This window comes from Rattus norvegicus, chromosome X (assembly GCF_021556685.1).
Source record: "Rattus norvegicus strain SHRSP/BbbUtx chromosome X, alternate assembly SHRSP_T2T, whole genome shotgun sequence".
In the NCBI taxonomy this organism is placed as follows: Eukaryota; Metazoa; Chordata; class Mammalia; order Rodentia; family Muridae; genus Rattus; species Rattus norvegicus.
In genome coordinates, this window is record NC_141554.1 from 57882049 (window position 1) to 57895019 (window position 12971).

The 12971-nt window shown below is 35.9% G+C and overlaps 1 protein-coding gene across 2 annotated transcripts in view; it reads left to right on the top strand.

Moving 5' to 3' along the window:
• The window catches only part of Tab3 (TGF-beta activated kinase 1 (MAP3K7) binding protein 3), a 72301-nt gene extending 59844 nt beyond the window's left edge, over nt 1–12457 (top strand). The window contains exons 7-9 of one of the 2 annotated variants that reach the window (NM_001433003.1): nt 1918–2001; nt 5990–6091; nt 8361–12457. In NM_001433003.1, coding sequence (NP_001419932.1) covers nt 1918–2001; nt 5990–6091; nt 8361–8509 — 335 coding nt within the window. In that variant the 3' untranslated portion in view covers nt 8510–12457. The remainder of the gene's footprint in view (nt 1–1917; nt 2002–5989; nt 6092–8360) is intronic. The other variant, XM_087600189.1, reaches the window with a different exon arrangement.
• Nucleotides 12458–12971: the final 514 nt, after the last annotated feature.

The window sequence follows — 12971 nt, forward strand, 5'->3', positions numbered from 1 at the left end:
AAAGGACAAGACTTTGTATGAAAGGGTCCTTAGTATATATCACAGGCTACATTTGGAAGAAACCAAAATGCAAAATTGTAAATCAAGGCTCAGCAAACTAGGGTCTTACTGCCTGCTTTTATAAATAAAAGTTTTACCTAAACAGACATGCACGTTGGTTTACCTAGTGTCTGTGGCTTCTTTGTGTTTCAAGGACAGAGTCTAATACTTGGAACAGATTCTACAAAACCTCAGTTACTATCTGCTCTTTGACAGAAAGTTTGCTGACACTTGGCTTTAGGTTATGGTGAACATGGTTTGTGTAAGACAATATGAAGTGTGCTTGTTCAACATCATTATGCAGCTATCGAAGATGCATGCAGTAATAGAATGTTTGCATAGTATATACGATCCCTGGGAATTTCAGTCTCCAACACTTCCATAAGGAAAATAGAAAAAACGCTACTATATTTATGTTACCTTGAAGACGATGTATAATTTTACTTAAGAATCCTTTCTTTGAATCCACCTACTCCCAAACTTTAGTATTCTAAATTATGGCAGCTAAGAGAGCTTCTATGGTACTTTAAGGGTACTTTAAGAGTAGTATATAATAACAGAGTCAAATAGTTGAACTAAAGATAACTAAGGATACGGAACCATCCGAACATGAAAGTTGAGCTATCAAGCCATGTTCTCATTTTCAAAAGCCTCATTACTCCTATGTAGCCTACTAGCTTTATGCTAGCAGTGAAAGAATCACTATGCATAATACACAGAACATATCAACCTGCAACTTTATGATTACATCAACTTTTTAAAAAATTGATACGGTTTCTGAAGCAAAGTAAAAAAAAAAAACAATAGCATTTGATTGGGATGATTAGAGCATGAACTGTAACATAAGTGCCTGATGAAATACATGTACAGCAGCTATTAATATGTCAAGTAGCATTGTGTCTTTCAGGAGCGATAAGTTTTTAAAATTCTCTTTAAAATAGCCTATTCAACTGCATGAAACTTTGGATAATAGGACCAATTAACATTTTTTGAGGAAGGAGCTGTATTTTTGGTATGAATTGACCAAATAGGATCTTTTTGTGCGTAAGATTTAGAAATGCTTAAGGTGTCCAAATATTGTGTTCTCTTTCTAAACTGTTTTTTGGCAGTAGGGGATGCACTTTCAAGTAGGTGCAAATAAATTACTGCATGACTTGATGAAAAGCAGCTTAATATTTGATTTTTGGTAAGGAAAATTTTCATTATGGGGAAAAAAATCAATACTTAAAAATAGGAAGCTCGGTACAGTACAGCATCCTCTGTGTCCAAGCTCAAGTGGATTTGGGTACAACAGGCAGAGTCCAGGAGGGAAGGCGAGAATCAGAACAGGCACCTAATGCTATCTGACCCTGAAAAAATTGCAGGGGATATCACTGATACAGACATGTTAAGCCAGAGACTGAGCAGATCCAGAGAAAATTTTGTATTAGCAATTCTCCAGGCTTGTTTACTCTAAAACTTGCACAGTATCAATCATTATCGGTCCATGTGGTTATATAGCATATACATTTGGCTTCTTCTTTAGATAGCTTTATGATAGATTATGAAAAGAAGTATCACAGTCTTCTTTCATGTTGTTTTTCATTAGACCAAACAGGTTCACCACTCCTTGTTTCCCATATTATACCGAATCTTGCTTATGGTGGATGCTAGCCTTACAATTAGAAATACTACCTTAGATAATATATTATAGATAAAAATGTTCTACTGGTCTGCTTGGATCTTTTTTCACAAGCATAAAGAAAAGAGGATAGTAATGACATTTGAAACCCTACAAAACATGTTCTTTTCCTGTGTTTCATCAATGTATTTTCTTTTTTAAAGATCAAATAATGAAAAGAACTCATAAATACTTGTGGTTTCTTCTTTTCTTTGTAGGAAACTTTGATCCAAAAGCCATGAATAATTTTTATGACCACATAGAACCTGGCCCAGTTGTACCACCGAAGCCATCTAAAAAAGGTGAGTAGAGGTCATAGCACGAATACTGTAGAAGTTGAATAGATTTCTGAAGAAGTTTCTATTTGAACTATTCACTAGAATATGGTCCTCATAAAAGTTATCTATATGGGGCTGGGGATTTAGCTCAGTGGTAGAGCGCTTACCTAGGAAGCGCAAGGCCCTGGGTTCGGTCCCCAGCTCCGAAAAAAAAAAGTTATCTATATTAATGTGACAATAGTAAAGAAGTAGTCCCCAAACTTTAATTTTTTACTAAACTAAAAATGTTAGAATTGTTGTAAGACACAATGGTGATTTCTTTAACATAAAAAGAACTACTCCTGAAAGAAAATTCTTCTAAAAGAATGGGAATCTTGAAAAATCCTCAGTAGCCTTTGTACATAAGATTTCTTTTGCTGCTTGATAAGCAGAGTGTAAGCTTGAGTTATAGGGACACGAGTGTTTTCTCATCAAGAACAAAACAAAACCTAAGTTGTTTTCAGTATCTTACAGTAAGTGATTGGATGTTGATTGATCACTCATTTTCTTCCTCATTCTTACAGGCCTTATTGTTTATAGTCTCAATATACAACTAATGTTTAATTTTATTCATATTTTAATCCTTTTGCATTAAACAATTCAAGACAGTTTGTTTATGAAGATATATTGAATAGGAGAGAGTACATAAATTCTAGTTCATTTATAATTGCAGCTTAGAAGCTGGTCTCTATTGTTTTATACTACTGTGGATTTTTCATTTGACCTACATTTGAAATAGTGTAGTGATTTCTAAAAATGACTCAAAACGAATGTTAGTGGATGACTGCCAAGTACTAAATTTGGCACTGTGGCAATGTTATATGTAGTTTCAAGCTGAAAGCCTCTGGATTATATATCATTGATCACTTCAGCCTTTTAAGTTCATAAATATGCATCTTTAAACTTGATTTTGCCTCAGTACCTTCTAAGGCAATTTTTCTTAGAGCTAGCCTAGCAGATGAGTTAAATGAGTCAAGGGCTATCATAGAAGAATTGACTAAATTCATCAGTAATGACCAAAAATCTGAGCAGTCCACCACATGTACAATCTTGAAATTTCCTGAATAGTGTCATCTCCAAGGAGATGGATACAAAGCCATAACTTTCTGAGTTCAAGAAGAATGAACTATTGTCTTGGTACTAGGAATGAGGTTAGAGCTTTAGATAGACTAAGATCCTCAACTGAGTCTTTCTGGCCCTTAATTGTTACGTACTTTAAAGGAAATTTGATGTTTGGTTTTGATGGTAGAATTTTATAACAAAGTAGAGAAAAGTAAAACAAAATTAGTAAACTTCAAGGTAGACTGATCTACAAAGAGGGAAAAATGCATGATGCCGTGAATAGAAATAAAAGATGGGTTATCCATTAAAAATGTTACTGAAGGAATGTAATTAATATCTTCAGGCCAGTAAGCTGTGCAACCCAGATAAACAAATTTCTTGAGAAACGAAAGTATGAAAGGCCAGATTTTTGAAAAAGATGAAATAGGAAATGTTAAGCCAGATTTTTGAAAATAGATGAAATAGGAAATGTTAAAACTGAGTACATTTATAAAAATAGTCCCACAAATATAATTTCAGAACAGCAGTCTGTCTGCTGGTCAGTGAATTCTTCTAAACATTTTAAAAGGGTAGGAAACAATTTTGAACATGAAAAGAGAAGACTGCTTCAAATTTGTTCCCCTAACCTGCCACCAAATGCATCCTAACTCCTCTGCTCCTTCCTGTTCGCTACAGCCTCCATCACAGTTGTGTATGTGTCTGTGTGTGTGTGTGTCTGTGTGTGCTAATATTAATAGACCTATTACCCCTTCGTATCCAAGGCCCAATTTTTTTATAGAGTTCATTGTTGGATTTCATCTGTTTTAATGAAATTAGCGGAGTCTGATTCCAAAACCTTACCCATAAAGATACTATCAACCCATTCCTACAAAAGAAAAAGTGACAGATGCATATAAAGGGCCCTGCTGCATGGCCAATTTACTGCAAATGGAACTCACTAATTCTGATGGTAGGGAATGTATGTAGTCATGAGTCTAATTTTAAGCAGTTTCTTAAATATTTAACAAATGCACAATTGTAGATAAATAGATGATACTATTACTCCTGTCCCAAGGAATTTATACTCTACATGTAAAGTCCTACCTATCCTTATGAATAAGTTTCTACTTTAAAAATTTAGTTGACTCAGTGGTAGAGCGCTTGCCTAACAAGCACAAGGCCCTGGGTTCGGTCCCCAGCTCCGGGAAAAAAAAATTTAGTTGAGATGAGCTTAAAGTGTATCTTCCATATTATTGGTAAGAATATAAAATGATACTGTTATTTACCAAGTAATTTGAAACCTTTAATCACAGATTAGTAAAAAGCCTTTTAGTTTGAAGTCAGATATGTTTTCTGTTAAGTACTTTATTCCATTTTGAAGATAGTCTTATAAGCTATATGCTAGCTACTAGATTTACAGATGTGGACCACCACACCCAGTATCATTTTTCTGAAAACACTTCTAAAATTAGTGCAAATTGACTTGCAGTGCTGTTTGCTTAAAAACAAAACACTAAACCACTAATATGCTGGAAATCTAAGTAGATGCTATAATATTTTTGAGTAATGAGTGTGCTAGAGAACTAGAGGACAAAGGAAGAGAGCCAACAGAAACTTTTGGAATTGGCAGCTGCAGTTAAGCAACATACGTCTTCAGGTATCTTAGCAACTCTTCCTGTACCCTCACTGCAAGAACAGAGAATGACCTGGGTGTCGTAGGACCTGAGCAATGGCCTAGCTCACCATCTTCAGATTTAATCTGTGTACCACAGAGAGATGATCTGTTCAAATCCTGACCTGTGTACTTTTCAAGATGTTTGTGTGGGTCAGTGCGATGAAGGCATGTGATGTTAATGCGCCTTTCAAATCTATGACACCTTCACATTTTCTTTGCAGCCTAAGGAAACATTTACTCTGCTCTTACTTATTCTGCTAATAGAATTCCAGCTAAGCGCTTAACCACCATAGAATTCTGGAGCAGTGCTTTCCAACGGTGGATTTTACTGAGGAATTACATACAGATTCAGGACTGATTAGAAGATGCATGGTCATAGTGTTTGCCTTTAGTGTACTAGTTGTCATTTTTATCTAATACAAGAATTGCTCACTAACAAACTGCAAATTCATAACATATGTGGCCAGTGTTCTAGGATGAAGTGGAAGTCCTTGAAATGAGTTGGGAGCCCATGATTGTTACTTCATTGTATTATTTTGAATTGTTTCCATTTTTCAAGAAGTTGTATTTTCTATGCATCCCAGTGTGTCTGCCTCCTAAATGCTGGAGTTACAACAGTGTGCTATTGTCATCATCACCATTGTCTTTGTTGTCTTCTTCCTCCTCTTTCCTCCTTCTCTTCTTCCTTCCTTCTTCTTCCCTATTCCTATTATTTTTTCCATCTTCTTTCCTCCTCTTCCTCCTCTTCTTCTTCCTCTCCTTCTTCCTCCTCCTCTTCTTCCTCCTCCTCCTCCTCCTCCTCTTCCTCCTCCTCCTCCTCCTCCTCCTCCTCCTCCTCTTCCTCTTCCTCCTCCTCCTCTGCCTTTTTCTTCTTTTTATTGTTTGGTCCTTTGAGACAGGTTCCCACATAACCCAGGCAATACAACTTTTATGTATAGTTTATTTTTGGACATAGTTTTACTGAGTGGTTTAATCAAAGCTATAGTTCGCTTTCATATTTCCATTTAGTTGCTGTCACTAAGTTTTTACTCCAAGTATATTTTTCTGCCTTGACTTAGTATTTGGGACAACTGCTTTGTGTAGCTTGTAAAGAAGCATTATGTTTACATTTAACCTCAGAGACAAATGCAAGTTCATATGAAGGTAAGAAAGGTAAATTTCTCTCAGCTGAATGAGTAGCAGGAACAGTCCTCGTGAGCCCACTCTTCCTGAAAAATGGTCTCGTCCCCTTTCAGTACTTTGCCTTTTCTTCTGCAGACTCATCAGACTCCTGTGCAATTGAGAGAAAAGCCCGAAGAATTAGTGTGACTTCCAAAGCACCGGCAGATATCCATGAATCCCAGGCTGCAGCTACAGAAGGTTTGTACCTGTGTTTCTGGAGTGTGTTAACCTAGATAAGTTATCATAACTAGAACATGCCTTCAAGTTTACCTTTGAAAATTACAGTTCATGTGCATAATGCTAAGTGTTTAGTAGATAATTGGTCCTTGCTAATAATTGTTTTAAAGGATATTTTCTTAATTTCTGAATGCCTTATGTGCTCATCTTGATTTGCATATAGCCACATTTCTCATGTTCAGTAGCCACGTCTGATAAACATCTTATTGGAGAGGCCAGCTCTCTAGTAATAGTATATAGAAAGCAAAGCAAATAGTTTTCAGATGAGTTGCAAGTTCTGAATTTGATAAAGCTTCTCACACAAATGTCTAATGCTTCTTCAGCTTTACATGCTATCATCAGTTGAAAGCAGGTCTCTAAAAATATTAATATATGCTATATTAGAATACTTTTATGGTATACATAGTAAATGCTAAATTACCCTTAATTTGCAAATGAGAAGGTAACATTGTAAAATGAAACAAGATATATGAAAGTACCTTGTATACTTTTTTTCCTATACCATTAGAATATGTTTGGAAAATAACTTTTTCATTTACCATTGAAACCATTTCTATTTACTGTTTTTAATTGTATGCCTTTGTGTTTTGTATGATAAATACTATACAAGCAATATCAATTAAAGTATTTGTGAAGCTTTTCATTTTTATGAAAATATAAATTGCTATATAACTAGAAACCTACTTCCAACCTTTATATAGTTAGTGTATGTGCTACAAAGCAGTGCATTTTCTCCATGCCGTTTGGTCAGACTCCTTGTCCTCTTCACTATTTATTTAGGTAGAAGTATTTCTTTTTTAATAAATAGTTTCTACAAGGTAGTCTCCAAACTGCTTTTAAGTATGCTATAAAGAAGATTGTTTGTGCCAATCAAAGTAAATATTCTAAAATAGTGCTTTGAAATGAGTTGTATAGATTTTTTTATACTCACAATTTTTTTGTCTCTTACCTCGTGATTCATGACTTCAAATTAATTCAGCATGATACTTAACAGGGAAGAGAGTCACTAATAAGAGTCATCAGATAGACTGAGTTTAGGAGAGTCATTACAGCTCTTTAGTTATTTACAATGTTTTGAAAACTTTTTTTCTATAAACTACATTTGGAATTGATACAAGAATGTAACAACAGTTTTGATTTGTTAACCTTTTTCACTCTGATACTATTTATGGGATAAAAAGTCAACTGTCCTAAGGGTAAAATTGTGAATTTTGGAGCCTGTCTATTAAAAAAAAACTATAGCAGTAGATTATAACTAGGAAGGTGGCTAAAGATGGCAACTGAAACATGTCCAGCTCCTGTTTGTGGCCACAGGAACCCACCTAGAAAACACTGGAAACCTTTCTGCCCACTGAGCTTTCTTCTGAATAGGAACTCTTCCAACAAAGCAGAATTGCCAGATGAATTCTGGGAATATAGCCCTTTTAAGCATAAGGCCAGAGAGAATTAAGACTTAACAGGAATACAGGTTTTGAGTTATTTTCGTGTAAGAGACTTGCTTTCTTAAACTGCTAGTAACACAGACCTGACTCTACATTTTACATTTCACTCTTTTTGTAAACTGGGTTTTATAATTGTCAGATATAGGCATTTTTCAAAAAGTAATATATACACAATTTTTTGGCAAGGGGGAATAATTCTGAGAACCAAAGAATCATGTCTATAGAATTGCTCTTGGCTTTATAAATAGCTGTAGAGTCTTCTTTTTCATTAGTCTGGGAACAACTTTGTCTTGAATTTTCCCTGCCATTGATGAAGCATTAATATAAAACATACGTGTATTCCTGGAGGCCAATGTCCTGTAGAAGAAGATAGCCATTTACTAGTCTATGGCCAGTACTTACAGAGAGGAAAGTGCAAGTGCGATAGAGTCTCTGAATAGGCTGTCACAGAGTTCTCAGTTTTTCCTATTTGGCTAGAATATAACTTAATTATTTATTCTTTATGGGTAATAAGTTAGAAAGGCCATCTATTCTAGATTTCTCCAGATCCTCCTCTTAGAGCACAAAAATCGATGTATTTAGAAAAGTGGAACATGTATGTAGCTTCTGTGCAGCTAGGGTTTCCCAGTGGTGTGGTTGGTTACTAATTCGCTCACTCAGTGGGGAAGATAGGAAATGCTTTCTTTTGTTTTGTGGTAGTTTGGCATTACAGTTTTGGTCAGTTTGGGTTTTGCTTGGAGAAACATCTTGATCTAGCTTCCTTTCTCTTAAATCCCCTCTTTCCTCAGAACATTTAAGTGGCTGCAGGCAGAGTCCTCGGACACAACCCCGAGATGAGGATTATGAAGGGGCTCCATGGAATTGTGACAGCTGTACCTTTCTCAACCACCCTGCACTGAATCGCTGTGAGCAGTGTGAGATGCCACGGTACACTTGAATTCACAAGAATGGACACAGGTTGACAGGGAAACTTTGAGCACTCACCGAAAGAAAAGGAACCTTTGTGATTGTGGTCATCTGCCCAGCCGTGGGGGAATGGCGCCCTGGCCACTGGCTCAAGAAAGGGAAAATGGGGAGGTCTTTCTTTTTTCCTTTCTTAACTCATTACAGAGTGAGAGGTAGAAGGGAATACTTGAATTCACTCCGCAAGAATGTACACAGAAATGTTAAGGGCTCTCCTGTGCAATCCCAATTGTTACAGTTACTGCTGAGTGGCTCTTCATTTCTAAAGGTGAACTCTGGATATGGTAGGACATGTTACAGTTTATGCAGACAAACTGTGAATTCCAGAGCAGACTTAACTTGGTCACAGCTCTTTGGAAACCAAGGCTCCCTGTGCCTCTTCCTGCTGCTTCCTGTGAAGAGATGGACAGGAAAAAGCACCCAGGATATGCTTTATTTTCTTTTTTGCAAAATAATGACCTTATTTGTAATTGCTGCTTTTTTCAGGGGTAATTTCAAACACATTCATACGCAAACAGGATACTTTAAAATGTGATTTGTAGTAGTCAGGAAATAGGCATATCATGCCCTTTGTGAGGAAGTACAATCAGAGGTAGTTTTATCTCTTTTGCTTGAACAATGGTTCATCAAGCTGCATTGACACTGGTAACTAAAACCTACTTATGCCACATAAATTATTGTATATTTTCTTAGGTTATTGATTTTGAAAGTTAATGAAGTATGGTTTTATAAAATGTCATTCTCAAAATCCATACTTTGCCAGTAGCACACTGAATGTATGCCAAATGCAAGTCCATTCCAAAACACATTGGAAATCCTAAGCTCAGTTGTGGTTCTTAAGAAATGCTTGCCGTATATCGGACCCCCACTTCTGTTTTGTAATGAATACATGATGTTTACAGCACAGAAAATACTTTGTGCCGTAGTCCTAATTTAGCTGAAAAAAATCATTATGAGCTATTTATTTGCACATGTGTTAACCAGCTAATGAGAGGGAAAGTGAAGTCGGCCAATATCATAAAGTTGCATTAATGAAGGAGTAAGACAAGACTACTCAAGAAATATGATTGGGCTGGGGATACAGCTCAGTGGAAGCACGGTAGCCTGGCATTAACAAGGTGCTATAGGTTAAAAAGAAAAAAAAAACTACTGTCAAAAGAATGATGTATGCAGAGAGTTTGAATTCTTTTTTAGTTGAATAGACAGATCATACTGATTTCCAGCAGGTCAGGGAATACTAAAGCACTACTTATGAAACAATGCAGGTGTTGGAATACACTGAAAAAGATAATAAATCAGGCCATTTGCTGTTATGTATCATGAGAAAATTAATAATAGTATATTTAAGTAGGTTCTTTGCCTTAAATTTTCTTCTTGGCTCAGAATTGAATTTTGGAATTTCTCCCCATTTTGGTGAACATAGACAGCAATAAAATTGCCAGGTTTTTTCCATCCCGAAGGATTTCACCTGAGGGCATAACCTTAGGAATACTAGGTCTGTCCCCAACTCCTGTATACACAGCCACTTGGTACTGTCACTGTATTCTCATTTAGCAGTAATTTCTGCCAGACCTGGAAAAACAAGCTGCACTCAATAGCATATTGGAACCAAAGGCATAGCTCATTGTAGTTTTCTATCAGTCATAATCTTCTACATCGCATATAGCCTTTATATGTGGAGAATGCCCCCAAATACATCCATTTGTCTCAAGAAGAGCATGATTATGTAATTATCTCCCACACAACTGTGGCAAAACTGTGAAAATAATAATGGTGGGAAAAGAGATAGATGCAAACCCATTGATTTGGAAAGGGTGAAAGGCTTGTAACATGGGTTTCTTGTCAATCCCCAGAACCAGTCTAGCAGTCCTACTGTTCTTTAAGGTGCCCTTGCCTTTGTGTAGTTTTTTTGTCTCCCTTAGAGATGGACAACTCCACTTGCTGTTACGAAACAAGTTAGGAGGAACATATACACTACTTGATATATCTAGCTAAAAGGTGTACAAATGTTCATAGTCAGATGCTGAAATACAAACATGGCACTTGTCAGTTGAAAATGAAAGGAGCATGTGTGAAAAGTCTGATGCTTTATTAAAACCATGTAGTTGTTATTAAAACTATTGCATGAAAACTCACCAAGGTCAATAAGCTGTTGACATAGAGTAGATGCATGGTTTCAGGCCTTCAGTGACACATCTAGTCAATCATTGCTTTCACCTGCCAGAAAAAAATGAGGCACCAGTTCACTGTTTGGTGTTAGGTTCACTGTTGGAAGTTAGGTATGAGCCATCAGAAGGACTTTAAGAAAGTTTTGTACATGTTAAGTTTTAGTTGTTCCCATGTTTTAACTGCCCATATAAGTTGTATTCTGTTCCTAGAAACGAACAGAACAACTTGACACTGACAAACTTGATACATTTGACTGTATCACATATAGACCCATATATATATAGACTGCTCCTTAGCTATGACCACTTTGAATAGGAATTCATTGAACCGTCCAGGCGGTTTTGTTTCTTTTTTCCAGAATGTTCTCCTGGTCAGATTGGCATCGATAAGCAGGTGGCATATAATGGTAGATAGACTTTGGTCAGTACTACTGTGAGGTGTCCATGCCCTTTGGATCACTTAGTGCACTCTTGTTCTCGTGTGAGAGGCTCACTTTCTTAAACTGCTAGTTTGATGGACCTGGTAACACAGACCTGACTCTACATTTTACATTTCACTCTTTTTGTAAACTGGGTTTTTAGAAAGCACGTTAGCCATTGTGTTAAAAGAACATTGTCCCCTTAAATTTTGGAGGTTTTCAAGTTTAAAGTGGAAAGAAAGGAGCCACAAACTTCTAAGGACTGTAAGATGTTTTGGATTGATTCCGATCTAGTTTGGGAAAAACTAGAGGCAGGGGATATTAAAGAAATACATTGTACAAATATGTAGTTATAGTGCAGGTTAATGATGGTGGAGGAAAGTGTTGCTAATTTGTTTATTTCCCAGGAAGAAATGGGACGTGTGATATGCAGTTTAACTTTTAAGGAGCTGGTCTCAATTTTAGTACTTTATAATTATAAAATAAATCAGTGTTTCCTTAAATTTTGTCATTGGTTTGTCACAGTTATCTAGGGGTTCATATCCAACTCTCTGGCAATTCAATTTTATATAGTCTCTTAAAAAAGTAATTGTTTATGTATTTCTGACAGTATGAAGAGAAAGAATATGAGGCATAGAACTGTCTTAGAAATATCGGTGATATATCCTGGAATGTGAAGAAGTACCTTTAAGATGAAAAATTGAATTATTTTCCTATTGTACCATTGTCAGACGTTGAATGAATCCATGTTGCGGTGTGTGTCTGTATATTTGTAGAGAAAGGGAAACGACGATTGAAATGTTACTTTCTAACCTTCGGATTGGGCACTGCCTGTGCTGCAGCACTACTGAATCTTTCTTGAAAGAATGAACAGTATTTCCCTGTTGTGAAAGTTAATTCTGATGATGTTTCACATTCACCAGATTTTTTTTTCTGTATTATTTGCGTCCCCAAATATTTAGTACAAGTAGAATTGTGCATGGCTTGGGCATTCAAAGATAACCGAATGATGAGTCAATTTTAGTTTCTAAAGCCATGAAAAGTTGCTTTGAGACTGAACAGTTCTGAGTTATTTATAACAACACCCATTGTCCATGTTTCTTCCCTACTGTAAAAGAATTGATCAGTTTCTTCATTAAAGCAGCAAGAAATTAATTAAATCTTGTACATACCATGTCTCTTAGATTTCTGTGTATGTTGTGAAGGACATTATTTTGAGAAGAAACTGTACAAAGGCATATTAAAGGCTATGCATGCACCGTACCTCCAAGCAGTACATATTCAGAAAGTCAAAGATTCCTGCAAAATAAATTAATAAACTAAAACCAAGCTCTACATTCTGCATCTTTTCTGTGAACTAACTCTGATTCTAAACACTCATGTTCCTACATTGCAAGAGCTAATTGTTACACTTCCTTTATTTTACAGCATACAGTAGCCTTAGTTTTGAAGTGTATCTTACTAGGTACCCATTAACCCTGACTTGAAAGTTTGGTCACAGTGTGGATTGGTAAGTTTTATAGAAAGCTTAGAAAATGATAGAAACACAAATGCTTCATTCCATTCAACATTATTTACAAAAGAATGAGTAATTTAGGTATTTTTTAGTTTAATATTTTTTAATTTTTTATTGGTTATCACTTATAACTAGTTTTTTCAAAGGTAAAAGAGTCAGAGTCCTTAACACATTTGCCTAAAGTCTGCTGAGCTTTGCCATCTACTGCAGGCAAATCACAAATGTTGCTTTAAATAAATAGTGGTTGCTATATGTGTGATATATTAAAATTACAAACATAAAGAACAGTTCTGTAATGATATCTCATTTGTTCATTAGTCACCTGCCAAAATT